The sequence below is a fragment of the Cyanistes caeruleus genome, chromosome 34 (assembly GCF_971803275.1).
Source record: "Cyanistes caeruleus chromosome 34, bCyaCae1.hap1.1, whole genome shotgun sequence".
Lineage (NCBI taxonomy): Eukaryota > Metazoa > Chordata > Aves > Passeriformes > Paridae > Cyanistes > Cyanistes caeruleus.
Window position 1 is genome coordinate 1,161,960 of NC_141735.1, and position 27,968 is coordinate 1,189,927.

The 27,968-nt window shown below is 69.7% G+C and overlaps 1 protein-coding gene across 2 annotated transcripts; it reads left to right on the plus strand.

The window, feature by feature from the left end:
* Positions 1–86: 86 nt before the first annotated feature.
* On the plus strand, positions 87–27,922 carry LTBP3 (latent transforming growth factor beta binding protein 3). 2 transcript variants are annotated; one of them, XM_086870977.1, is made up of 26 exons: positions 87–803; positions 2,119–2,490; positions 3,810–4,039; positions 4,312–4,417; positions 4,828–4,914; positions 7,058–7,180; positions 7,754–7,912; positions 8,432–8,617; positions 9,640–9,659; positions 10,152–10,227; positions 11,401–11,496; positions 12,997–13,122; positions 14,592–14,723; positions 15,971–16,099; positions 16,216–16,335; positions 17,362–17,484; positions 18,349–18,468; positions 20,032–20,160; positions 20,999–21,166; positions 23,438–23,521; positions 23,735–23,863; positions 25,097–25,234; positions 25,970–26,158; positions 26,923–27,003; positions 27,268–27,405; positions 27,718–27,922. In XM_086870977.1, the coding sequence occupies exons 1-26, from the start codon at positions 566–568 to the stop codon at positions 27,861–27,863; spliced, it is 3,645 nt and encodes a 1,214-aa protein (XP_086727103.1). In that variant the 5' UTR covers positions 87–565; the 3' UTR covers positions 27,864–27,922. The 2 variants fall into 2 exon arrangements, with proteins under 2 accessions (XP_086727103.1, XP_086727104.1); XM_086870978.1 differs by lacking the exon at positions 87–803 and adding an exon at positions 1,447–1,497.
* Positions 27,923–27,968: the final 46 nt, after the last annotated feature.

The following is a 27,968-nucleotide window of genomic DNA, read 5'->3' on the forward strand; positions in this document are numbered from 1 at the left end:
CTGGAGCGGACCCAGGGCCCGGCCCCCGCCCCCCGCCCCCCTCCCCCGCCCGGGCCCCCCCTTCGCTCCCCCCCATTCCAGCGCCATCCATCCCAGGCGGCCGCGGGAACTCGGGAGCCCGGCGGGATCCCCCCGCCCCCGTGCCCAGGACACCCCCCCGAGGGGAGCCCGAGCCCGCCGAGGGGACCCCGGAGCCCGGGACACCCCTGGGGGGGGACCCCAACACCCGCCAGGGGGGCTCCGGCCTCTGGGACACCTCCCCCGAGGGGACCCCGCGCCCGGCGGGGGGACCCCGGAGCCCGGGGAGCCCCAAAAGGGACCCTCGGCCTCTGGGCCGGGCGTCGCTCTCGGGGGGAGCCTCTTGGGAGGGCACAGACAGCCGGGACCCCCCCCCGGGAGGGGACCCCCGGCCTCCGGGACCCTCCCGAGGCTCCCAGGCCGCTGCGAGCCCCCACGAGGGCCCCCAGTGTCCGGGACCCCCCCCCAAAAGGGGTCCCCAGCGGCCGGGCCGGAGCTCTCGCCCTCGGCGGGGTCGGGGCCGGGGGTCCCGGGGTTGGGGGGCACCATGTGGCGCTGGGGGGGGCTGTGGGCGGCGCTGGCGGCGCTGGCGGCGCTGGGGGGACACGGGGGGGGCGCGGCCGTGGCCCGGGAGCGATTCAAGGTGGTCTTCGCCCCCCTGATCTGCCGGAGGACGTGTCTGAAGGGGCTGTGCCGGGACTCGTGTCAGCCCGGATCCAACATGACCCTGATCGGGGAGAACGGACACGCGGCCGATACCCTGACGGGATCCGGCTTCCGAGTGGGTGAGTGACACCGGGACACCGGCATGGGGACATGGGGACACCGGGACACCCTGACGGGATCCGGCTTCCGAGTGGGTGAGTGACACCGGGACACCGGGACACGGGGGTGGGGACACGGGGACACCGGGACACCCTGACGGGATCCGGCTTCCGAGTGGGTGAGTGACACCGGGACACCGGCTGGGGACACCGGGACACCGGGACACGGGGGTGGGGACATGGGGACACCGGGACACCGGGATGGGGACACCGGGACACCGGGACACCGGGACACCGGGACACCGGGTGGGGACATGGGGACACCGGGTGGGGACATGGGGACACCGGGACACCGGGACACCGGGATGGGGACACCGGGACACCGGGACACGGGGGTGGGGACATGGGGACACCGGGACACCCTGACGGGATCCGGCTTCCGAGTGGGTGAGTGACACCGGGACACCGGGTGGGGACACCGGGATGGGGACACCGGGACACCGGGACACCGGGACACCGGCTGGGGACACCGGGACACGGGGACACCGGGTGGGGACACCGGGACACCGGGATGGGGACACCGGCTGGGGACACGGGGACACCGGGATGGGGACACCGGGACACCGGCTGGGGACACGGGGACACCGGGATGGGGACACCGGGATGGGGACATGGGGACACCGGGACACCCTGACGGGATCCGGCTTCCGAGTGGGTGAGTGACACCGGGGACATGTGGGCACCGGGATGGGGACATGGGGACACTGGGATACCCTGACGTGCTCCAGCTTCCAAAAGGGTGAGTGACACGGGGACACCGGGATGGGGACATGGGGACATGGGGACATGGGGACAGGGATGGGGACATGGGACACCCTGACCGGCTCCAGCTTCCGAGTGGGTGAGTGACACCGGGACACCGGGACAGGGGTGGGGACACCGGGGACAGGGATGGGGACAGGATGGGGACACCGGGGACAGGGATGGCTCAGGTGTGGGGACACTGATGAGGATGGGACAGGGATGGGGACAGGATGGGGACACTGGGACAGGGATGGGGACAGGGTGAGGACACCGGGACAGGGATGGGGACAGAATGGGGACACCGGGACAGGGATGGGGACACCGGGACAGGGATGGGGACATCGGGACAGGGATGGGGACAGGGCCAAGCTGGGGACAGGGCCAGGATGGGACGAGATGGAAACGGGGACACCGGGGAGGGACGGGGTGGCACCGGGAGCGCGCTGGGACAAAGGGGACAGAAGGATCAGGGGGGGTTCTCGGGGGAATTTGGGGGCGCTCCGGGGGTCTCAGGGGGTCTCTCTCCCCACAGTGGTGTGTCCCCTGCCCTGCATGAACGGGGGGCAGTGCAGCTCCCGTTCCCACTGCCTGTGCCCCCCCAACTTCACCGGCCGCTTCTGCCAGGTCCCCGCGGGCGGGGGGCGAGCAGGGGGACCCCCCCCTCCGCCTCCCCCCGCGCCCCCCGACGCCCCCCCTGACCCCGCCCCGGGCTCCAAGGTCGCCGTTTACGCCGTCCAGGTCATCGCCGATGGCCCCGGGGGGGCGGCGGCCCCCCCCGAGCCCCCCCCCGGGGCAGCCCATGGTGGGGGGCACGGGGGGGCGCACGGGGGGGCGCACGGGGGGGGACACGTCAGCCACGCCACCTTCGTCGTGCCCCTGGGCCCGGGGCACCACTCGGCTGAAGGTACCGGGGGGGTCTGGGGGTGCTCGGGGGGGCTCGGGGGTATGGGGGGTGGGGGGGGCAGAGAGTTCTGGGGGTCCCATGTCCATATGGGGGGGGTCCCGTGGGGTCCCACTGGGGTTGGGGGGGTCCCACGTGTCCGTGCTGTGTTTGGGGGGGGGTCCCAAGTGCCGGGTTTGGGGTTTTGGGGGGTCTCAGGTGCCGGGTTCGGGGTTTTGGGGGTCTCAGGTGCCGGGTTCGGAGGTTCGGGGGGGTCCCAAGTGCCGGGTTTGGGGTTTTGGGGGATCCCAGGTGCCGGGTTCGGGGTTTTGGGGGTCCCAGGTGCCGGGTTCGGAGGTTTTGGGGGATCCCAGGTGCCGGGTTCGGGGTTTTGGGGGATCCCAGGTGCCGGGTTCGGGGTTTTGGGGGATCCCAGGTGCCGGGTTTGGGGTTTTGGGGGGTCTCAGATGCCGGGTTTGGGTTTTGGGGGATCCCAGGTGCCGGGTTTGGGTTTTGGAGGTCTCAGGTGCCGGGTTCGGAGGTTTTGGGGGGTCTCAGGTGCCAGGTTTGGGGTTTTGGGGGGTCCCAGGTGCCGGGTTCGGGGTTTTGGGGGTCCCAGATGCCGGGTTTGGGTTTTGGGGGGTCCCAGGTGCCGGGTTCGGAGGTTCGGGGGTCCCAGGTGCCGGGTTCGGGGTTTTGGGGGGGTCTCAGGTGCCGGGTTCGGAGGTTCGGGGGGTCCCAGGTGCCGGGTTTGGGGTTTTGGGGGTCCCAGATGCCGGGTTTGGGTTTTGGGGGGTCCCAGGTGCCGGGTTCGGAGGTTAGGGGGGTCCCAGATGCCGGGTTCGGGGTTTTGGGGGGTCCCAGATGCCGGGTTTGGGGTTTTGGGGGGTCCCAGATGCCGGGTTTGGGGTTTTGGGGGGTCTCAGGTGCCGGGTTTGGGGTTTTGGGGGATCCCAGGTGCCGGGTTCGGAGGTTTTGGGGGGTCCCAGGTGCCGGGTTCGGGGTTTTGGGGGTCTCAGGTGCCAGGTTTGGGGTTTTGGGGGGTCCCAGGTGCCGGGTTTGGGGTTTTGGGGGGTCTCAGGTGCCGGGTTCGGGGTTTTGGGGGATCCCAGGTGCCGGGTTCGGAGGTTCGGGGGGTCCCAGGTGCCGGGTTCGGAGGTTCGGGGGGTCCCAGGTGCCAGGTTCGGGGTTTTGGGGGGTCCCAGGTGCAGGGTTCGGGGTTTTGGGGGTCCCAGGTGCCGGGTTCGGAGGTTAGGGGGGTCCCAGATGCCGGGTTTGGGTTTTGGGGGGTCCCAGGTGCCGGGTTCGGAGGTTCGGGGGGTCCCAGGTGCCGCTGCCCCCAGCGCAGGTGCCCCCTCCCCTGGTGAACGTTCGGGTCCATCACCCCCCCGAGGCCTCGGTCCAGGTCCATCGAATCGAACCGCGACCCCCCGAGGGGGCTCCCCGGGGCGGGGGGGGGCTCCTGGCGCACCCCGCGCAGCCCCCCGCGGGCAGCAAGCCCCCCGCGCCCCCCCGGCCCCACACCCACAAACCCCTGGGCCGCTGCTTCCAGGAGACCCTGCCCAAACACTCGGTGAGGGGGGGGCGCGCGGGGGGGGGAGGAAATTTGGGGGTCCAGAGGATCTTTAGGGGCCCGGGGGGGGGAGGGGATGGGAGTTTTGGGGGGTGTTTTAGGGGTTCGGGGGGTGTTTAGGGGGTCTGACCCCCCCCTTAATGCTGCAGCACCCCCTCCCCGGGCTCACCGAGCTCCGGCACCGCTGCCGGGGGTCGCTGGGGGGTTCGGGGTGGGATTTGGGGGTCTCGGGGGGTGTTTTGGGGTGCTGACCCCCCCCGGCCCCCCCCCAGTGTGGCAGTAACCCCCTCCCCGGGCTCACCAAGCTGGAGGATTGCTGCGGCAGCATCGGCAGCGCCTGGGGACAGAGCAAGTGCCACAAGTGTCCCCACGCGCAGGGTGAGCGGGACCCCCCCCGGACCCCCCCAACGGCCGGGGACCACCCCCACCCCAGAAAAGACCCCCCGAGCCAGTGGAGCCTCCCTCACCTCAACCTGCGGGGGACCCAGACCCCCAGAACCCCCCCCAGAACCTCCCCAGAACCCCCCGGGACCCTCCCATGACCCACAGAACCCCCCAGGAACCCCCCAGAACCTCCCCAGAACCCACCGGGACCCTCCCAGGACCCCCAGAACCCCCCAGGAACCCCCAGAACCTCCCAAAACAACCCCTGGACCCCCCAGAACGCCCCCAGAATACGCCCAGGACCCCCAGAACCCCCCCTGGCCCATTCCTTCCCCCCGGTGCCCCCCCCGTGCCCCCCCGGTGCCCCCCCGACTCTGGGGGTGACGGGGGGGGTCTCTTTGCAGGGTCGGGGTCCCCAAAAGCGGCGCGGGGGGAGCGAGGGGGGGACTGTCCCCAGGGCTACAAACGCCTCAACAGCTCCCACTGCCAGGGTAGGGGGCTCGGGGGGCTCAGGGGGGGCTCGGGGGGGCGTGGAGGGGAGGGGGGGCTCGGGGGGCTCGGGGGGGCTCGGGGGGCTCGGGGGGGCGTGGAGGGGTCGGGGGGCTCGGGGGGGGGCTCGGGGGGCTCGGGGGGCTCGGGGGGAGCTCGGGGGGGCTCGGGGGGGGCTCGGGGGGCTCGGGGGGCTCGGGGGGGGGCTCGGGGGGGCTCAAGGGGGGGCTGGGGGGCGTGGAGGGGAGGGGGGGCTCGGGGGGCTCGGGGAGCTCGGGGGGCTCGGGGGGGGCGTGGAGGGGTCGGGGGGCTCGGGGGGGGCTCGGGGGGGCTCGGGGGGCTCGGGGGGAGCTCGGGGGGGGCTCGGGGGGGGCTCGGGGGGCTCGGGGGGCTCGGGGGGGGCTCAGGGGGGGCTCAGGGGGGGCTCGGGGGGGCTCAGCGGGGGCTCGGGGGGGCTGGGGGGGCTCGGGGGGCTCATGGGGGGGCTCGGGGGGCACTGGGGGGAGGTGGGAGTGTGGGGGGACAGGTGTGTGAGAGGCGTGCGAGGGGCTGGCACACACGGCCAGGTGTGTGGGGGGGTTGGGTCAGGTGCGTTCTACCTGTGACACACCCGGGTCACACCCGGGTCACACCCGGGTCACACCTGGGTCACACCTGGGTCACACCTGGACACACCTGTGACACACCCGGGTCACACCTGGGTCACGTCTGGGTCACACCCGGGTCACACCTGGGTCACACCCGGGTCACATCTGGGTCACACCTGGGTCACACCTGGGTCACACCCGGGTCACACCTGGAGCACACCCGGGTCACACCTGGAGCACACCTGGGTCACACCTGGAGCACACCTGGGTCACACCTGGGTCACACTCGGGTCACACCTGGAGCACACCTGGGTCACATCTGGGTCACACTCGGGTCACACCTGGAGCACACCTGGGTCACATCTGGGTCACACCTGGAGCACACCTGGGTCACGTCTGGGTCACACTCGGGTCACGTCTGGGTCACACCTGGGTCACATCTGGGTCACACCTGGGTCACACCTGTGACACACCCGGGTCAGGTGTATTCTACCTGTGCAACAGCTGTATCACACCCCTATCAGCTGTGCCAGGTGTGCTTTACCTGTGTCACACCAGTGTCACACCTGCCTCACACCTGTGACACACCTGGGTCACACCTGTGTCACCTGTGCCAGGTGTGTTCTACCTGTGCCACACCCATCTCATACCTGTATCACACCCATGTCACACCCGGCTCAGGTGTGTCACAGCCGGCTCAGGTGTGTCACACACAGCTCAGGTGTGTCACACACGGCTCAGGTGTGTCACAGCCAGCTCAGGTGTGTCACACACAGCTCAGGTGTGTCACACACAGCTCAGGTGTGTCACACACCAGCTCAGGTGTGTCACAGCCAGCTCAGGTGTGTCACACACATCTCAGGTGTGTCACAGCCAGCTCAGGTGTGTCACACACAGCTCAGGTGTGTCACACCAGCTCAGGTGTGTCACACCCCGCTCAGGTGTGTCACACCCGGCTCAGGTGTGTCACACCCAGCTCAGGTGTGTCACACCCCGCTCAGGTGTGTCACACACGGCTCAGGTGTGTCACACCAGCTCAGGTGTGTCACACACGGCTCAGGTGTGTCACACCCAGCTCAGGTGTGTCACACACGGCTCAGGTGTGCTGTACCCAGCTCAGGTGTGTCACACACGGCTCAGGTGTGTCACGCCCAGCTCAGGTGTGTCACACACATCTCAGGTGTGTCACACACAGCTCAGGTGTGTCACAGCCAGCTCAGGTGTGTCACACCCAGCTCAGGTGTGTCACACCCGGCTCAGGTGTGTCACACCCGGCTCAGGTGTGTCACACAGCTCAGGTGTGTCTCACACGGCTCAGGTGTGTCACAGCCAGCTCAGGTGTGTCACACCCGGCTCAGGTGTGTCACGCACGGCTCAGGTGTGTCACGCACGGCTCAGGTGTGTCACACCCGGCTCAGGTGTGTCACACACAGCTCAGGTGTGTCACACCCAGCTCAGGTGTGTCACACACAGCTCAGGTGTGTCACACACGTCTCAGGTGTGTCACACCCAGCTCAGGTGTGTCACACCCAGCTCAGGTGTGCCCTACCTGTCACAGACATTAACGAGTGTGCCCTGCCCGGGGTGTGCCAGCCCGGCGAGTGCCGCAACACCCAGGGGAGCTTCCGCTGCTCCTGCTCGGCCGGACACGTGCTGGGACCCTCCCGGAGCCAGTGCCTGCGTACGGGGGGTCCTGGGGGGTCCTGGGGGGTCCTGAGGGGGTCCCGGGACCCTCCCGGAGCCAGTGCCTGCATACGGGGGGTCCTGGGGGGTCCTGAGGGGTCCTGGGGGGTCCTGAGAGGGTCCTGGGGGGATCCTGGGGTGTCCTGAGAGGGTCCTGGGGGGTCCTGAGAGGGTCCTGGGGGTCCTGGGACCCTCCCGGAGCCAGTGCCTGTGTACAGCGGAGGGGGGGCCGGGGGGCATCTTAAAAATCCTGGGGGTCCTCGGGCCCCCCCCCCCAAGTCAGTGCGCACACATGGGGATGGCTGAAGGTGGGGGAGAGGCTCTGGGGTTTTGGGGGTCACTGGGGAGGGGTCTCTGAGGGTCCTGAGCCCCTCTGCCCCCCGGAGAGGAGGGTTTGGGGGGGTTCTGCGGGGTTTTTGGGGGGTTCTGCGGGGTTTTTGGGGGTGTCTGGGGAGTTTCCTGGCGTTTTGGGGAGGGGGGCGGGTGGTGTCCGGGAAGGTCCTCTGGAGTTTTGGGGGGTTTTGGGGAGGGGTCTCTGAGGGTTCCGTGTGTCCCCCCCCCCCACCCTCAGCGGAGCCGGGCGAGGAGCGGGGTCTCTGTTTCCGGCTGGTTTCGGGGTCCCAGCAGTGCCAGCACCCCCTCCCCACCCGCCTGACCCGCCGGACCTGCTGCTGCAGCGTGGGCAAGGCCTGGGGGGGCCGCTGCCAGCGCTGCCCCCCCGACGGCACCGGTACGGGGGTCTGGGGGCGTCCGGGGGGGGTTTGGGGGCGTCCGGGGGGGGCTTTGGGGGGTTTTGGGGGGTCTTCTCCCAGCGCTGCCCCCCCGACGGCACCGATACTGGGGTCTGGGGGCGCCCGGGGGGGGCTTTGGGGGCGTCTGGGGGGGCTTTGGGGGGCTTTGGGGGTGTTCTCCCAGCGCCGCCCCCCTGACGGCACCGGCACGGGGGGGATGTTGGGGGGTCGCTGGCACCTCCCAGCGCAGGTTTGGGGGTTTGGGGGTCCGAGGGGGGTTTCGGGGGGTCGCTACCGCCCTGACAGCGCATATTGGGGGGGGCGGGGCTAATTTGAGACCCCCCCCCCAAATCCCCCCGGTGTGGGAGGGGTCTCCGGACCCTCCCCAGCCAGGGAGAGCCGCGGCCGGGGGGGGAGCTGGGGGTGTCCCAGCTCGGTTTGGGGGTGTCCCCCTCCCCACAGCCGGGGGGGTTGTCGCCCCCTCCCCACCCCGCTGACCCCCCCCCGTGCCCCCCCAGCCGCGTTCAAGGCCATCTGTCCGGCGGGGAAGGGCTACCACGTGCTCACGTCCCACCAGACCCTGACGATCCAGGGCGAGAGCGACTTCACCCTGCACATCCACCCCGACGGGACCCCCGAGAGACCCCCCCGGCCCCCCCCGCCCGCCCCCAGCCCCGCGCCGCCCGACGCCCCCCCGCCACCAGGTCGGGCACAGCCCTCCCCTCCCCTCCCCCCCCCCGCCACCTTCCCCGTGTCCCCCCCCCCTCCCCTCCCCCTCCTCACCCTGTGCTTGGCCGTGTCCCTGTGCCCCCCCCCTCCCCGGTCTTCCCTGGGGGGCTCCTGTGTCCCCTTGGTCCCTCCTTGTGACCCCCCCAATGTCCCCTGTGACCCCCCCCATGTCCCCTGGGGTCCCCCCATGTCCCCTGTGACCCCCCCCATGTCCCCTGTGACCCCCCCATGTCACTGTGATCCCCCCCATGTCCCCTGGGGTTCCCCCCATGTCCCCTGTGACCCCCCCCATGTCCCCTGTGACCCCCCCAATGTCCCCTGGGATACCCCCATGTCCCCTGTGACCCCCCCCCATATCCCCTGTGACCCCCCCCATGTCCCCTGTGAGCCCCCCCATGTCCCCTGGGGTCCCCCCCCCATGTCCCCTGTGACCCCCCCATGTCCCCTGTGACCCCCCCCCAATGTCCCCTGTGACCCCCCCCATGTCACTGTGACCCCCCCCCAATGTCCCCTGTGACCCCCCCCAATGTCCGCTGTGACCCCCCCATGTCCCCTGTGACCCCCCCCATGTCACCTGGGGTCCCCCCCCATATCCCCTGTGACCCCCCCATATCCCCTGTGAGCCCCCCCGTGTCCCCTGTGACCCCCCCCATATCCCCTGTGACCCCCCCCATGTCCCCTGTGACCCCCCCCATATCCCCTGTGACCCCCCCATGTCACTGTGACCCCCCCATGTCCCCTGTGACCCCCCCATATCCCCTGTGACCCCCCCCATGTCCCTTGGGGTCCCCCCCCATGTCCCCGTGACACCCCCAGGTCCCCATTTCCCCTCTGTGCCCCCCCCATGCCCCTCACCCCCCCCCCCAGTGCCCCCCCAATGTCCCATCCCCCCCCTCCCATGTCCCCGGACCCCCCCGTGACCCCCCTGTTTTGTGTCCCCCCCCCGCCCCACGGTGGGGGGGTCAGTTTGGGGTCTCAGCGCCCCCTCCCCCCGCAGCTGTGACCCCCCCGGCCATGGTGAGTGTGGGGGAGGGGAGGGGACATGGTGGGGGAGGGGGACATGGGGGGGGGGAGGGAGGAGCATGATGGGGAGGGGGTTGGGGGGGCTGGGGGGGGTTTGGGGGTGTCACGGGGGGTCTTGAGGGGGTCTGGGGGCGCGGAGGGGACAGAGGGGACATGGGGGGGGGAGGGAGGAGCATGATGGGGAGGGGCTGGGGGGGGTCTCAGGGGTCTGGGGGGGGTCTCAGGGGTCTGGGGGTGTCACGGGGGGGATGGGGGTGCTGGGGGGGGTCTCAGGGGTCTGGGGGGGGTCTCAGGGGTCTGGGGGGGTCTCAGGGGTCTGGGGGGGGTCTCAGGGGTCTGGGGGGGTCTCAGGGGTCTGGGGGGGTCTCAGGGGTCTGGGGGGGTCCCGGGGGGGGTCTGGGGGGGTCTCAGGGGTCTGGGGGTGTCCCGGGGGGGGTCTGGGGGCGCGGAGGGGACAGAGGGGACACGGCTGCCCCCCCCCCCCAGCTGCCGGCCTTCGGGAGCCCCTCGGAGGAGCAGGGGCTGGAGCCCCCCGGGAGCAGCGACCCCCCCCGGTACCCCGGTAAGGGGGGGGGGACACCGGAGGGGACAGCGGGGACGGGCGGTGGGGACATGTCGGGGATGGGGCAGCGACAGCTCGGGGTGTCGGGACATGTCGGGGACAGCGGGGGGTGTTGGGGACATGTCGGGATGTCGGGACATGTCGGGGACAGCTCGGGATGTCGGGACATGTCGGGGACAGTTCGGGATGTCGGGACATGTCGGGGACAGCGGGGGTGTTGGGGACATGTCGGGATGTCGGGGACAGTTCGGGGACAGTTCTGGATGTCGGGGACAGTTCTGGATGCTGGGGACATGTCGGGATGTTGGGACATGTCGGGATGTCGGGGATATGTCGGGATGCCGGGGACAGTTTGGGATGTCGGGACATGCCGGGGACAGTGTGGGGACATGTCGGGATGTCGGGGACGGTTTGGGGACAGTTCTGGATGTCGGGACATGTCGGGGACAGTTTGGGGACATGTCGGGATGTCGGGACATGTCGGGGACAGTTTAGGATGCCGGGGACATGTCCGGATGTCGGGACATGTCGGGATGTCGGGGACAGTTTGGGATGTCGGGACATGTCGGGGACAGTTTGGGGACATGTCGGGATGTCGGGACATGTCGGGATGCCGGGACATGTCGGGATGTCGGGGATATGTCGGGGACAGTTCTGGATGTCGGGGACAGTTCTGGATGTCGGGGACAGTTTGGGATGCCGGGGACAGTTTGGGGACAGTTTGGGGACATGTCGGGATGTTGGGACATGTCGGGATGTCGGGGATATGTCGGGATGCCGGGGACAGTTTGGGATGTCGGGACATGCCGGGGACAGTGTGGGGACATGTCGGGATGTCGAGGACGGTTTGGGGACAGTTCTGGATGTCGGGACATGTCGGGGACAGTTTGGGGACATGTCGGGATGTCGGGACATGTCGGGATGTCGGGACATGTCGGGGACAGTTTGGGGACATGTCGGGATGCCGGGGACACTTTGGGGACAGTTTGGGGACATGTCGGGATGTCGGGACATGTCGGGATGCCGGGGACACTTTGGGGACACGCGGCGGGATGAAGAGGGGGCGGGGCCATGGCGGGCCCCGGGGTTTGGGGACAGTCTGGGGACAGTCTGGGGAGCGCGGGTGGGGGCGGGGCGGGGTGGCGGTGTCCGTGTCACACTCGCTGTCCCCAGCTCTGGTGGCCCGGCCCACGCCGGCCCCGCTCTGGCGGCTGCCCCCGGAGCAGCTGACCCGCAGCGCCGCCGAGATCGCGCCCACCCAGGTCACCGGTGAGCGACCCCCGCGACCCCGCGACCCCCGGGACCCTCCTGACACCCCCCGGGACCCCCGGGACCCTCCTGACACCCCCCGGGACCCCCGGGACCCTCCTGAGACCCCCGGGACCCTCCTGAGACCCCCCGGGACCCACCTGAGACCCCCCGGGACCCTCCTGACACCCCCCGGGACCCTCCTGAGACCCCCCGGGACCCACCTGAGACCCCCCCGGGACCCACCTGAGACCCCCCGGGACCCCCGGGACCCTCCTGAGACCCCCCGGGACCCACCTGAGACCCCCCCGGGACCCTCCTGACACCCCCCGGGACCCTCCTGAGACCCCCCGGGACCCTCCTGATACCCCCCGGGACCCTCCTGAGACCCCCGGGACCCTCCTGATACCCCCCGGGACCCCCGGGACCCTCCTGACACCCCCCGGGACCCTCCTGAGACCCCCCGGGACCCTCCTGACACCCCCCGGGACCCCCGGGACCCTCCTGAGACCCCCCGGAACCCCCCAGAGATCCCCCCGAGACCCCCGGAACCCCCCAGAGATCCCCCCGAGACCCCCGGAACCCCCCAGAGATCCCCCCGGGACCCTCCTGAGAGCCCCCCGGGACCCCTGGAACCCCCCCACCACCCCCCGTACACCAAACACCCCCCGGGACCCTCCTGAGATCCCCCTGGAACCCCCAACTCTCCCCCCAGCACCCCCAAAACTCCCCGAGGCTCCCCTTGGGATCCCCCAAATGTCCCCAGGACCTCCAGATTCCCTCAGGACCCTGAGACCCCCCGAGATGCTCCGGAACCCCCACAAAGCCCCCTGGGATCTCCCCTTGTACCCCCAGGATCGCCCTGGGACCCCCTCCAACACCCCCAAACCCCCGTGGGACCCCTCGGGACCACCCAGTACCCCTGGGGTCACCCCCAAACCCCCGTGGGACCCCTCGGGACCACCCAGTACCCCTGGGGTCACCCCCAAACCCCTCTGGGACCCCTCAATGATCCTGGGGTCACCCCCAAACCCCTCTGGGACCCCTCAATGATGCTGGGGTCACCCCCAAACCCCTCTGGGACCCCTCAATGATCCTGGGGTCACCCCCAAACCCCTCTGGGACCCCTCAATGATGCTGGGGTCACCCCCAAACCCCTCTGGGACCCCTCAATGATCCTGGGGTCACCCCCAAACCCCCGTGGGACCCCTCAATGATCCTGGGGTCACCCCCAAACCCCTCTGGGACCCCTCAATGATGCTGGGGTCACCCCCAAACCCCTCTGGGACCCCTCAATGATCCTGGGGTCACCCCCAAACCCCTCTGGGACCCCTCAGTGATCCTGGGGTCACCCCCAAACCCCTCTGGGACCCCTCAATGATCCTGGGGTCACCCCCAAACCCCCGTGGGACCCCTCAATGATGCTGGGGTCACCCCCAAACCCCTCTGAGACCCCTCAATGATGCTGGGGTCACCCCCAAACCCCCGTGGGACCCCTCGGGACCCCCCCGTGCCCCCCAGAGACGGACGAGTGCAAACTGAACCGGAACATCTGCGGTCCCGGCGAGTGCGTGATGGGCCCGGGCGGGTACAGCTGCCTCTGCTTCCCGGGGTACCGCTGGCACCCCCAGCGCCGCCACTGCACCGGTACCGGAACCGGGACAGACACAGGGGACAGCCACAGGGGACAGGGACAGGGGACAGGGACAGGGGACAGGGACAGGGGACAGGGACAGGGGACAGCGGGACACCAGGACAGCGGGACAGCGGGACAGGGGACAGCAGGACACCGGGACAGCGGGACAGGGGACAGCAGGACAGCGGGACAGCGGGACAGGGGACACTGGGACACCGGGACACCGGGACAGCGGAACAGGGGACACCGGGACAGGGGTCACCGGGACACTGGGACAGCGGAACAGGGGACACCGGGACACCAGGACAGTGGGACACCAGGACACCGGGACACCGGGACAGCGGGACAGCAGGACAGGGGACAGCAGGACACCGGGACAGCGGGACAGGGACACCGGGACAGCAGGACAGGGACAGGGGACAGCGGGACACCAGGACAGCAGGACACTGGGACAGTGGGACAGCGGGACAGGGGTCACCGGGACACCGGGACAGCGGGACAGCGGGACAGGGGACAGCAGGACACCGGGACAGCGGGACAGCGGGACAGGGGACAGCAGGACACCGGGACAGGGACAGGGACACCGGGACAGCGGGACAGCGGGACAGCAGGACAGGGAGAGGGAGAGGGGACACCGGGACAGGGGACAGCGGGACAGGGGACACCGGGACACCGGGACACCGGGACAGCGGGACAGGGGACAGCAGGACACCGGGACACCAGGACAGCGGGACAGGGGACAGGGACAGTGGGGCAGGGACAGGGGACATGGGGAGAGGGATGGGGGAGAGGGACACAGGGACAGCGGGATGGGGACAGTGGGACAAGGGGACACTGGGACAGGGACACCAGGACACCAGAACAGGGACAGGGAGAGGGGACACCGGGACAGGGGACAGGGACACGGGGACATGAGGGGGCACGGGGAGGGGACAGGGGATACTGGGGGTGACAGGCAGGACAGGGGACATTGGGGACACGGGGGGGACAGGGGGATGTGAGGTGGCACAGGGAGCGTCACACACCTGTGACACACCTGGTGACACACTTGTGACACACCTGGTGACACACCTGTAACACACCTGTAACACACCTGTGCCACACCTGGTGCCACACCTGGTGCCACACCTGGTGCCACACCTGGTGCCACACCTGGTGACACACCTGTAACACACCTGTAACACACCTGTGACACACCTGTGCCACACCTGGTGACACACCTGTAACACACCTGTGACACACCTGGTGACACACCTGTGCCACACCTGGTGACACACCTGTGACACACCTGTGACACACCTGTGCCACACCTGGTGCCACACCTGGTGACACACCTGGTGACACACCTGTGACACACCTGTGACACACCTGTGCCACACCTGGTGACACACCTGTGACACACCTGTAACACACCTGGTGACACACCTGGTGCCACACCTGGTGCCACACCTGGTGACACACCTGTGCCACACCTGTCCAGATGTGAACGAGTGCGAGGCGGAGCCGTGCGGGGCGGGCCGCGGTGTCTGCATGAACACGGGTGGCTCCTACACCTGTCATTGTCACCGCGGCTTCCAGCTGCGCCTGCACAAGGGGCTGCGCACCTGCACAGGTACGGGGGGGACACGGGGGGACACGGGGGGGACACGGGGGGGACACGGCGGGGACACGGGGGGGACACGGGGGGGACACGGGGGGGATGGGGGGGACACACGGAGCACGGCAAAGGGGGAGGGGACACGGAACAGGAGGTTGGGACAGTGGTGGGGTTGGGGACATCAGGGTTGGGGACGGGGTTGGGGACATTGCCCAGGGTTGGGGACAGGGCTGGGGACACTGCCCGGGGTTGGGGACATTGCCCAGGGTTGGGGACAGGGTTGGGGACACTGCCCGGGGTTGGGGACAGGGGACAGGGCTGGGGACACTACCCGGGGTTGGGGACACTGCCCGGGGCTGGGGACAGGGCTGGGGACACTACCCGGGGTTGGGGACACTGCCCGGGGTTGGGGACACTGCCCGGGGTTGGGGACACTGCTCGGGGTTGGGGACAGGGGATGGGGTTGGGGACACTGCCCGGGGTTGGGGACACTGCCCGGGGTTGGGGACAGGGCTGGGGACACAGGACAAGGTTGGGGACACTGCCCGGGGTTGGGGACAGGGGACAGGGCTGGGGACACTACCCGGGGTTGGGGACACTGCCCGGGGTTGGGGACAGGGCTGGGGACACTGCCCGGGGCTGGGGACAGTGCCCGGGGCTGGGGACACTGCCCGGGGTTGGGGACAGGGCTGGGGACACTGCCCGGGGTTGGGGACACTGCCCGGGGCTGGGGACAGGGCTGGGGACACTGCCCGGGGTTGGGGACAGGGGACAGGGCTGGGGACACTGCCCGGGGTTGGGGACACTGCCCGGGGTTGGGGACAGGGCTGGGGACACTGCCCGGGGTTGGGGACAGGGGACAGGGCTGGGGACACTGCCCGGGGCTGGGGACAGGGTTGGGGACACTGCCCGGGGTTGGGGACAGGGGACAGGGCTGGGGACACTGCCCGGGGCTGGGGACAGGGTTGGGGACACTGCCCGGGGTTGGGGACACTGCCCGGGGCTGGGGACAGGGGATGGGGTTGGGGACACTGCCCAGGGTTGGGGACAGGGGACAGGGCTGGGGACACTGCCCGGGGCTGGGGACACTGCCCGGGGTTGGGGACAGGGGATGAGGTTGGGGACACGGGACAGGGTTGGGGACAGGGGACAGGGCTGGGGACACTGCCCGGGGTTGGGGACAGGGCTGGGGACACTGCCCGGGGTTGGGGACACTGCCCGGGGCTGGGGACAGCAGCAGCGACCCCCGCGTGTCCCCGCAGACATCGATGAGTGCGCCAAGGGTGACGTGTGCGGGGACGGTGGCAGCTGCTCCAACGTCCCCGGCCACTTCAAGTGCGAGTGTCACCCGGGCTACCGGCGCAAGGGCTCGCGGCCACCGCTCTGCGAAGGTGACACCGCGGGCGGGGGGACACCCGGGGGGCCGAGCCCCCGCTCCGGGATGCTCTGGGGTCTCCCCCCGTGTCCCCCCGATGTCCCCAATGTCCCCCTGCCGCCCCCTCCCCAGACATCAACGAGTGTCTGGATGCGGGGACGTGCCCCGACTCCAAGTGTGAGAATCAGCCCGGGGGCTTCGTGTGCACCCCCTGCCCCCCCGGCTTCCGCGGCCTCAACGGCGCCTGCCTCGGTCAGCACCCCGCGACCCCCCCGCGACCCCCCCGGGACCCCCCCGGGACCCCCAAAACCGCTGGGACCCCCTCCGGGAACCCCCCGGGACCCCCAAAACCCCTGGGACCCCCTCGGGACCCCCCAAAAACCCCTGGGACCCCCTCTGGGAACCCCAAAACCCCCGGGACCCCCCCCAAAATCCCCCCGGGACCGCCCCGGGACCCCCAAAACCGCTGGGACCTCCCCGGGACCCCCCCGGGACCCCCAAAACCGCTGGGACCTCCTCGGGACCCCCCAAAAACCCTGGGACCCCCTCCGGGAACCCCCCGGGACCCCCAAAACCGCTGGGACCGCCCCTGGGACACCCCTGGGACCCCCCAAAACCGCTGGGACCGCCCCGGGACCCCCCCAAAAACCCCTGGGACCCCCCAAAAACCGCTGGGACCCCCTCCGGGAACCCCCAAAACCCCCGACACCGCCCCTGGGACACCCCCGGGACCCCCCAAAAACCGCTGGGACCCCCTCCGGGAACCCCAAAACCCCCGGGACCCCCCCCAAAATCCCCCCGGGACCGCCCCGGGACCCCCCAAAACCCCTGGGATCCCCCCAAAACCCCTGGGACTCACCGCCAGACTCCCCAAAACCCCTGGGACCCCCCTGGAAACCCCCCAAAACCCCTGGAACCCCCCCAAAAGCCCCCCGGGACTCCCCCACACCCCTGGGACCCTCCCAAACTCCTCCGAGACTCTCTAAAACCCCCGGGACCCCCCAAAACCCCCCCGGGACTCCCCCAAAACCCTTGGGACCCCCCCCGGGACCCCCCAAAACCCCCCCGGGATCCTTCTGGGATGACACAGGACCCCCCCCAAACCCTCTCGGGACCCCCTGGAGACCCCTTTATCTGCGACCCCCCCCCTTGGGAACTCCTTTCGAACCCCCTCCCCAATATCCACCCCCCCCCCCTCCCCCAAACCCCCCAAAACTCCCACCCAGCCCCCCCTTGGGACCCCCACCCGGGGTTGGGGGGCTGACAGGGGTCCCCCAGATGTGAACGAGTGCGAGGCTGGGGGGCTCTGCCCCGGGGGGAGCTGCGTCAACACCCCCGGCTCCTACAAGTGCCAGTGCCCCCCCGGGCTGCAGCCGGCGCGGGACCCCCCCCGCTGCCAAGGTACCCCCAAATTGGGGGGTCTGGGGGGGCTCCGGGGGTTTGGGGGAGGGTCTGTACATGGGGGGAGTCAGTGGGGTTTTGGGGGGGCTCTGGAGGGTTTGGGGGGGTCAGTGGGGTCTGGGGGGCTCGGGGGGGTTTGGGGGGGTCAGTGGGGTCTGGGGGGGCTCGGGGGGTTTGGGGGGGTCAGTGGGGTCTGGGGGGCTCTGGGGGTGGATCTGGGGGGGTCAGTGGGGTCTGGGGGGTTTGGGGGTGGATCTGGGGGGGTCAGTGGGGTCTGGGGGGGCTCGGGGGGGTTTGGGGGGGTCAGTGGGGTCTGGGGGGGCTCTGGGGGTGGTTTGGGGGGGTTTGTGGGGGTCAGTGGGGTTTGGGGGGGCTCTGGAGGGTTTGGGGGGGGTCAGTGGGGTCTGGGGGGGCTCTGGAGGTGGATCTGGGGGGTCAGTGGGGTCTGGGGGGGCTCTGGAGGGTTTGGGGGGGTCAGTGGGGTTTTGGGGGGGCTCTGGGGGTGGATCTGGGGGGGTCAGTGGGGTTTGGGGGGGTTTGGGGGGGGTTTGGGGGGGTCAGTGGGGTTTGGGGGGGTTTGGGGGGGGTTTGGGGGGGGGGTCAGTGGGGTCTGGGGGGGCTCTGGGGGTGGATCTGGGGGGGTCAGTGGGGTCTGGGGGGGCTCCGGGGGTGGATCTGGGGGGGTCAGTGGGGTCTGGGGGGGCTCTGGAGGGTTTGGGGGGGTCAGTGGGGTTTTGGGGGGGTTTGGGGGGGTCAGTGGGGTCTGGGGGGGCTCTGGGGGTGGATCTGGGGGGGTTGTCGGGGTTTGGGGGTGGGTCCCCCACACGGGGGTCTCGTTTTTTTGCCCCCTCCCCACCACCGCAGACATCGACGAGTGCGAGTTCGCGGCCGCCTGTGTGGGGGGGGGCTGCGTGAACACGGCGGGGTCGTACCGGTGCCTGTGCCCCCCCGGGTACGCGCTGCTGCACGGCCGCCGCTGCCAGGGTGAGCCCGGGACCCCCGGGACCCCCCCCCAAAACAACCTCCCCACCCTACTGCTGCCAGGGTGAGCCCGGGACCCCCGGGACCCCCCCCCAAAACAACCTCACCCCCCCAAAACCCACCCTACTGCTGCCCGGGACCCCCCCCCAAAACAACCTCACCCCATAACCCACCCCACTGCTGCCAGGGTGAGCCCGGGGACCCCCCCCAAAACAACCTCACCCCCCATAACCCACCCCACTGCTGCCAGGGTGAGCCCGGGACCCCCGGGACCCCCCCCCAAAACAACCTCACCCCCCCAAACCCACCCCACTGCTGCCCGGGACCCCCCCCAAAACAACCTCACCCCCCAAAACCCCCCCCCACTGCTGCCAGGGTGAGCCCGGGGACCCCCGGGACCCCCCCCAAAATAACCTCACCCCCAAACCCACCCTACTGCTGCCAGGGTGAGCCCGGGACCCCCGGGACCCCCCCCAAAACAACCTCCCCACCCTACTGCTGCCAGGGTGAGCCCCGGGACCCCCGGGACCCCCCCAAAATAACCTCACCCCCAAACCCACCCCACTGCTGCCAGGGGACCCCCCCCCAAAATAACCTCACCCCCAAAACCCACCCCACTGCTGCCAGGGTGGGGCTGGGGACCCCCGTGACCCCCCCCCAAAACAACCTCCCCACCCTACTGCTGCCAGGGTGAGCCCCGGGACCCCCGGGACCCCCCCAAAATAACCTCACCCCCAAACCCACCCCACTGCTGCCAGGGGACCCCCCCCCAAAATAACCTCACCCCCCCAAACCCCACCCCACTGCTGCCAGGGTGGGGCTGGGGACCCCCCCCAAAACAACCTCACCCCCCAAACCCCACCCCACTGCTGCCCGGGGACCCCCCCCAAAACAACCTCACCCCCAAACCCACCCCACTGCTGCCAGGGTGAGCCCCGGGACCCCCGGGACCCCCCCAAAATAACCTCACCCCCAAACCCACCCCACTGCTGCCCGGGACCCCCCCAAAACAACCTCACCCCCCCAAACCCCACCCCACTGCTGCCAGGGTGGGGCTGGGGACCCCCAAACCCCCCCCCAAAACAACCTCACCCCCCCAAACCCACCCTACTGCTGCCAGGGTGGGGCTGGGGACCCCCGGGACCCCCCCCAAACAACCTCCCCCCCAAACCCACCCCACTGCTGCCAGGGTGGGTCTGGGGACCCCCGGGACCCCCCCCAAAACAGCCCTCCCACTCGAGACCCCTCACCCCGCTTCCAGGGTGAGTGTGGAGTCGCCCCCTCCCCAAATAAACCCCCAACCCCCCCCAATCCAGCCCCCCACTCGCGCTGCCAGAGCGAGTGCACAGAGACCCCTCCCCAAAATACCCCCCCAGAACAGCCCCCAGACCCCCCCCAACCCCCCCAGGATGAGCCACCAGGGTGGGCGCGGGGAGACCCCCCCCACATAGTGCGAGGGAGAGATCGGGGGAGTCTCTGGGGGGGTCTCTGGGGGGGTCTCGGGGGGGTCTCTGGGGGGTCTCACGAGCTCACCCCCCCCTCCCCAAATCCCCCCGCCCCCCCCAGACATCGATGAGTGCGCGCTGGACCCGGGGCTGTGCCCCCCCCCCGGCACCTGCACCAACCTCGAGGGCTCCTTCAGCTGCCGCTGCCCCCCCGGATACGCCCCCAGCCCCGACGGGCGCCGCTGCCTCCGTGAGAGGGGCCGGGGGCTCCGGGGGGGGCACGGGGGGGGTCCCCATGGGAACCTGGGGGGGCCTTTGGGGGGGTGCTGGGGTATCCCGGGGGTTTTGGGGGGTTTGGGGGGGTTCTGGGGTATCCCCGGGGGTTTTGGGGGGTTTTGGGGGGGGTTCTGGGGTATCCCCGGGGGTTTTGGGGGGTTTTGGGGGGGGTTCTGGGGTATCCCCGGGGGTTTTGGGGGGGTTTTGGGGCATCCCGGGGGTTTTGGGGGGGGTCCCTGTGGGTCTGGGGGATCCCAAGGAGATTTTGGGGGGAGTTCTGGGGTATTCCCGGCGGTTTTGGGGGGGTTCTGGGGTATCCCCGGGGGTTTTGGGGGGGTTCTGGGGTATCCCGGGGGTTTTGGGGAGGTCCCTGTGGGTCTGGGGTATCCCGGGGCTCTTGGGGGGAGTTCTGGGGTATCCCCGGGGGTTTTGGGGGGTTTTGGGGGGGTTTTGGGGGGGTTCTGGGGCACCCCGGGGGTTTTGGGGAGGTCCCTGTGGGTCTGGGGGATCCCAAGGTGATCGGGGAGTGGCGATTTTAGGGGACAAGAGCTTTTTATGGGTGCCGGGGTATCCCTGGAGGTCGGGGAGGGGTTCCTGAGGGTCCCAGGCAGGTCTGGGGGTCCCCGGGACACCCCTGGATCTCGGGGGGTGGGGGGGCTGGGACGGTTCTAGAAGAATCTTCGTGTCTCTGGCACGGGGGTCCCTGAAACTTTGCGGGGTCCTCGGGTCTCAGGGGGATCCCTGAGGCTCTAAGGGCTCTTGGGGGGCTCTGAGGGGGTCTCTGGGGGGATTCTGATCCTCCCTCCGCGCAGCTCGGGAGCCCCCCGCCCCCCGGAAGGAATGTTACCTGAGCCTGGAGCTGCCCGTCTTCTGCGACGCCGTTTTGGGGACAAACGTCACCCGGGGCGAGTGCTGCTGCTCGGTGGGGGCGGGCTGGGGGGACCTGTGCGAGGTGTACCCCTGCCCCCTCCCCTCCTCGGGTACGGGGGGGCTCCGCCAGGGGGGTCTGGGTGTCCCCAACCGGGTGCGACCCCAATTGCACCCCGTTTTTGGGGGGTCTGGGTTTCCCCAGCCAGGTGTGACCCCAATTCCACCCCGTTTTTGGGGGGTTTGGGTGTCCCCAGTCGAGTGTGACCCCATTTTTGGGGGGTCTGGGTGTCCCCAACCGGGTGTGACCCCAATTCCACCCCGTTTTTGGGGGGTTTGGGTGTCCCCAGTCGGGTGCGACCCCAGTTTTGGGGTCTGGGTGTCCCCAACCGGGTGTGACCCCATTTCCACCCCGTTTTCGGGGGGCCTGGGTGTCCCCAGCAAGGTGTGACCCCAATTCCACCCCGTTTTTGGGGGGTCTGGGTTTCCCCAGCCAGGTGTGACCCCAGTTTTGGGGGGTTTGGGTGTCCCCAGTCGGGTGTGACCCCAGTTTTGGGGTCTGGGTGTCCCCAACCGGGTGTGACCCCGTTTTTGGGGGTCTGGGTGTCCCCAACCGGGTGTGACCCCAGTTTTGGGGAGTTTGAGTGTCCCCAACCGGGTGTGACCCCATTTCCACCCCGTTTTCGGGGGGCCTGGGTGTCCCAAACAAGGTGTGACCCCAATTCCACCCCATCTTTGGGGGGTCTGGGTGTCCCCAACCGGGTGCGACCCCGTTTTTGGGGGGTCTGGGTGTCCCCAGCCAGGTGTGACCCCAGTTTTGGGGGGTTTGGGTGTCCCCAACCGAGTGTGACCCCAATTCCACCCCGTTTTTGGGGGGTTTGGGTGTCCCCAGTCGAGTGTGACCCCAGTTTTGGGGGGTCTGGGTGTCCCCAACCGGGTGTGACCCCATTTCCACCCCGTTTTCGGGGGGCCTGGGTGTCCCCAACAAGGTGTGACCCCAATTCCACCCCATCTTTGGGGGGTCTGGGTGTCCCCAACCAGGTGTGACCCCAGTTTTGGGGGGTCTGGGTGTCCTCAGCTGGGTGTGACCCCAGTTTTGGGGGGTCTGGGTGTCCCCAACCGGGTGTGACCCGATTTCCACCCCGTTTTTGGGGGGTCTGGGTGTCCCCAGCCAGGTGTGACCCCATTTTAGGGGGTCTGGGTGTCCCCAGTCGGGTGTGACCCCAGTTTTGGGGGGTCTGGGTGTCCTCAGCCGGGTGTGACCCCGTTTTTGGGGAGTTTGAGTGTCCCCAACCGCGTGTGACCCCAGTTTTGGGGGGTCTGGGTGTCCCCAACCGGGTGTGACCCCATTTCCACCCCATCTTTGGGAGGTCTGGGTTTCCCCAGCCAGGTGTGACCCCAGTTTTGGGGGGTTTGGGTGTCCCCAGTCGGGTGTGACCCCAGTTTTGGGGTCTGGGTGTCCCCAACCGGGTGTGACCCCATTTCCACCCCGTTTTCGGGGGGCCTGGGTGTCCCCAACAAGGTGTGACCCCAATTCCACCCCGTTTTTGGGGGGGTCTGGGTGTCCCCAGCCAGGTGTGACCCCATTTTAGGGGGTCTGGGTGTCCTCAGCCGGGTGTGACCCCATTTTTGGGGAGTTTGAGTGTCCCCAACCGGGTGTGACCCCAATTCCACCCCGTTTTTGGGGGGTCTGGGTGTCCCGAGACATTTCCACCCCGTTTTTGGGGGGTCTGGGTGTCCCGAGACATTTCCACCCCGTTTTTGGGGGGTTTGGGGTGGTCTGGGGGGGCGCTTGACTCTCACTCCCCTCCCAGGAGAGCTCGTGGCTGATAAAAGGGGAGTCCCGGGGGGGGGTTTGGGGACACCGGGGGTGGTTTGGGGACACCGGGGGGGCGGTTTGGGGACACCGGGGGGGCGGTTTGGGGACACCGGGGGGGGGTTTGGGGACACCGGGGGGGTTTGGGGACACCGGGGGGGGGGAGGGTTTGGGGACACCGGGGGCGGTTTGGGGACACCGGGGGGGGGGGTTTGGGGACACCGGGGGGGTTTGGGGACACCGGGGGGGAGTTTGGGGACACCGGGGGGGTTTGGGGACACCGGGGGGGAGTTTGGGGACACCGGGGGGGGGTTTGAGGACACCGGGGGGGCGGTTTGGGGACACCGGGGGCGGTTTGGGTACACCTGGGGACGGTTTGGGGACACCGGGGGGGGATTTGGGGACACCGGGGGGGGGGTTTGGGGACACCGGGGGGGGCGGTTTGGGGACACCGGGGGGGGTTTGGGGACACCGGGGGGTTTCCTCGGGGATGGTTTGGGGGTCCCCAGGGTGGTCTGGGGGTTCAGGACCCCTCCCCACGAGGTTTTTTTTCCACCCCCCTCCCCAGCCGAGTTCGTGGCGCTCTGTCCCGACGGGAGGGGCTTCATCCAGGACGACAACGGCCTCGATTACGGGGTCCCCGCACACCGGGGTGAGACCCCCGATCGTGTCCCCCCCCTGTCCCCCCATCCCCGGGGGGGGGTGGGGGGGGGGGTTCTGTCCCCTCCCGCCCCTCCCCCATCCCGAGGATCCCCGTTTTTCCCTTGTCCCCGTTCCGGGGGGGGGGTTCCCCGTCCCTGGGGGGGTTCCCGGGGTGATGCCCCCGACCCTGAGCCCCCCCCGGGGGTGCCCCCCACCCCCGCAGACATCGATGAGTGCGGCCTGTTCGGGGACGAGATCTGCAAGGGGGGGAAATGCGTGAACACCCAGCCGGGCTACGAGTGCTACTGCAAGGCGGGATTCGACTACGACAGCGCCCTGCGGCAGTGCCTGGGTGAGGGGGGGTCCCCGGGGGTCCCCTGGGGGGGTTGGGGGTCGTGGGGGGTCGTGGGGGGCAAGCAGCGGGGTCCCGAAGCAACCTGGAGTCTTTGGGGGGTACTGGAGGGTTCTGGGGAACGCCGGCGATTCTGGGGTGTTTGGGGGTCTCTGGGGTGTTTGGGGGTCTCTGGGGAGTTTGGGGGTCCCTGGGGTGTTTGGGGGTCTCTGGGGTGCTGGGGCGGGTCCCTGTGTGTGCTTGGGGGTCTCTGTGTGTGTCTGGGGGTCTCCAGGGTTCTGGGGGGGGTCTCTGGGGTGTTTGGGGGGGGATCTCTGTGTGTGTTTGGGGGTCTCTGTGTGTGTCTGGGGGTCTCCAGGGTTCTGGGGGGGGTCTCTGGGGTGTTTGGGGGGGGGTCTCTGTGTGTGTTTAGGGGTCTCCGGGGTGTTTAGGGGTCCCTGGGGTGCTGGGGAGGGTCCCTGTGTGTGTTTGGGGGTCCCTGTGTGTGTTTGGGGGTCCCTTTGTGTGTGTTTAGGGGTCCCTGTGTGTGTTTGGGGGTCTCTGGGGTGTTTGGGGGTCTCTGGGGTGTTTGGGGGTCCCTGTGTGTGTTTAGGGGTCCCTGTGTGTGTTTGGGGGTCTCTGGGGTGTTTGGGGGTCCCTGTGTGTGTTTAGGGGTCCCTGTGTGTGTTTGGGGGTCTCTGGGGTGTTTGGGGGTCCCTGTGTGTGTTTAGGGGTCCCTGTGTGTGTTTGGGGGTCTCTGGGGTGTTTGGGGGTCCCTGTGTGTGTGTTTGGGGGTCTCTGGGGTGTTTGGGGGTCCCTGTGTGTGTTTGGGGGTCTCTGGGGTGTTTGGGGGTCCCTGTGTGTGTTTGGGGGTCCCTGTGTGTGTTTGGGGGTCCCTGTGTGTGTTTAGGGGTCCCTGTGTGTGTTTGGGGGTCTCTGGGGTGTTTGGGGGTCCCTTTGTGTGTGTTTGGGGGTCCCTGTGTGTGTTTGGGGGTCCCTGTGTGTGTTTAGGGGTCCCTGTGTGTGTTTGGGGGTCCCTGTGTGTGTTTGGGGATCCCTGTGTGTGTTTGGGGGTCCCTGTGGTGTTTGGGGGTCTCCGGGGTGCTGGGGATTCCTGCAGGTCCTGGCGGTTTTGGGGCGGGGGTCTCTGGGGATCCCGGCGTTGCTGAGTGTCCCGGGTATTTTGGGGGTCCTTGGGAGGGAGTTCCCTGCGGGGGGGAGACCCCAGGAACGCCCCCCTCGCCCCCTCCCCAGACGTGGACGAGTGTCTGGACGAGTCCAACTGCGTGGACGGGGCGTGCGAGAACACGCGCGGCTCCTTCCGCTGCACCTGCGGGCCGGGGGCGCGGTACCACCCGGGGCTGCGGCGCTGCCTCCCCCTCCCCGAGCACGGTGAGAGCCCCCCCGGGCCACGGGGAGACCCCCGGGGGAGCGGGGAGACCCCTCCCCGGTGGGTGAAACCCACCATGAGACCCCCCCCCCGCCCTGGGGGAGGGGGTAGGGGGGGTGCGAGTGGCAGGGACCACCCGGGGGTGCGGCTCTGCCCCCTCCCCGCAAGGTGAGACCCCCCCCGGGCACACTGAGCCCCCCCCATAAGGTGAGACCCCTCCCCACACGGTGAGACCCCTCCCCACAGGGTGAGACCCCCCCCCACAAGGTGAGACCCCCCCCGCAAGGTGAGACCCCCTTCCCACAAGGTGAGACCCCTCCGCACAAGGTGAGACCCCTCCCCACAGGGTGAGACCCCCCCCCCACAAGGTGAGACCCCCTCCCCACAAGGTGAGACCTCCCCCGGGCACACTGAGCCCCCCCCACAAGGTGAGACCCCCCCCCACAAGGTGAGACCCCTCCCCCCAAGGTGAGACCCCCCCCCCCCGGGCACGCTGAGCCCCCCCACAAGGTGAGACCCCTCCCCACAATGTGAGGACCCCCCCCCGCGGCGGGGCCGGAGGTGTGTGAGGGGTGGGGGATGGGGGGGGGGTGTGCACATCCAGGGGACCCCCCTCCCCCCGCGCCCCCCCCCCAAAATCGATGGTTGCCGGGATTTCTTGAGGGGGGCCGAGAGAGGTTTGGGGGTTCTATGGGGAGGGGTCTGAAGGGTCCTGACCCCTCCCCCCGCTCCCACAGAACGCCCCCCCCCTCCGGAGCGCCCCCCACCCCCCCCCGAGCGGCGGGACGTGTGCTGGCAGCGGCGGGGGGACGAGGGGGTCTGTGGGGCGCCCCTCGGGGGGGGACCCCTGACTCTGGACGAGTGCTGCTGCCGGGGGGGCGCCGGCTGGGGACCCCACTGCCGACCCTGCCCCCCCCGACCCCCAGGTGACTGCGGGGAGTCTGGGGGAGGGGCGTCTGCAGGGATTCGGGGGTGTCTGGAGGGGATTTGGGGATGTCTGAAGAGGATTTGGGGGTGTCTGCAGGGATTTGGGGGTGTCTGAAGGGATTCGGGGGTGTCTGGAGGGGATTTGGGGGTGTCTGAAGGGATTCGGGGGTGTCAGGAGGGGATTTGGGGGTGTCTGAAGGGATTCGGGGGTGTCAGGAGGGGATTTGGGGGCGTCTGAAGGGGATTTGGGGGTGTCTGGAGGGATTCGGGGGTGTCTGGAGGGGATTTGGGGGTGTCTGGAGGGGATTTGGGGGCGTCTGAAGGGGATTTGGGGGTGTCTGAAGGGGATTTGGGGTTATCTGAAGGGGATTTGGGGGTGTCAGGAGGGGATTTGGGGGCGTCTGGAGGGGATTTGGGGGTGTCTGAAGGGGATTTGGGGTTATCTGAAGGGGATTTGGGGGTGTCAGGAGGGGATTTGGGGGTGTCTGGAAGGTGTTTGGGGGTGTCTGCAGGGATTTGGGGGTGTCTGGAGGGGATTCGGGGGTGTCAGGAGGGGATTTGGGGGTGTCTGAAGGGGATTTGGGGTCCTAGGGGAGGGATTTGGGGTTTCTGGGGGGGATGGGGGGGATTTGGGTGGGTCCCTGTGGGATCTGGGGGGGTCTCTGGGATCTGGAGAAGCTGCTGAGGGTCCCGGGGCTGACATGGGGGTCCCCCCGGGGCTGACATGGGGGTCCCCCCGGGGCTGACATGGGGGTCCCCCCAGGCCTGCCGTGCCCCCCCTTGCAGAGCGAGAGCAATTCCTTCTGGGACGTCAGCCCCCTCGGCCTGGGGGGGCCCCGCAGAGGTGGGACCCCAAAACCCGCACCCTCAACCCCTCCCCAGGACTCCCAAACCCCCTCGGATCCCACCCCGAGACCCCCCCAAATTCAGAACCGAGACCCCAAACCATCACCTTGTGCCCCTCCAACCCTTGGTGTCCCCCCCCCACTTTAGGACCCCAAACCTGACCCTAAACCCCCTCAAACCGGGTCCCCGTGCCCCCCTTGGAGCTGGGACCCCCCGTGCCCCCCTCCGAGGGTCCCCCCAGCCCCCCCGTGTCCCCCCCCAGGTGATGACAGCTCCGAGGAAGACTCTGCCGAGTGTCCCTGTCCCGGGGGGGTCCCCGGCCGCTGCCTCCGCTCCCCCCGGGGGGGCTGCGAGTGCCCCCCCGGCTTCCAACCGGACCCCACCCGCACCCGCTGCCTCGGTGAGACCCCTCCCCTAGAAAATGGGGACCCCCCCGAGTGACCCCCCAAACCCCCCTGGCACCCAGCGGTGGGAGGTGGGGAGGGGGTCAGGGCCCCCCCTTTTCTCCTGAGTCTCCTAAATATTGTGGGGGGGGGGGGTCTGGGGGGGTCCCCGATGCCCGCATCGGTGGATGCCCCCCCCGTGGGTGCCGGGGCTTTGTGGGTGGGGGGTTTGGGGGTCCCAGAGGACATTTTTGGGGGTTCCATCGGGGGAATGTTGGGGTTATTTTGGGGGTCTCTGAGCTGTGTCCCCCCCCCCCCCCCCACCCCAGATATCGACGAGTGTCGCGACCCCCGGGGGGGTCCCCGCTGCCTCCGCGAGCGCTGCATCAACACGAGCGGCTCCTTCCGCTGCGCCTGCAAAGCCGGGACCAGCCGGGCTCGGCCTGGGGGGCTCTGCCTGCCCCAGCGCCGCTGAACCGCCCCTCCCGGGACCCCCCGGGACCCCCCGGGACCCCCCGGGACCCCCCCCGGGATCCCCCCCGGGATCCCCCCGAACCCCAAATAAAGGATGTGGGGGAAC

Coding starts and splice junctions, on each gene's coding strand:
- LTBP3 (XM_086870977.1), top strand. CDS start 566: ATGTGGCGCTGGGGGGGGCTGTGGGCGGCGCTGGCGGCGCTGGCGGCG. Junction 804..2,118: donor GGGATCCGGCTTCCGAGTGG/GTGAGTGACACC, acceptor CTCTCCCCACAG/TGGTGTGTCCCCTGCCCTGC. Junction 7,913..8,431: donor CTGCCCCCCCGACGGCACCG/GTACGGGGGTCT, acceptor GTGCCCCCCCAG/CCGCGTTCAAGGCCATCTGT.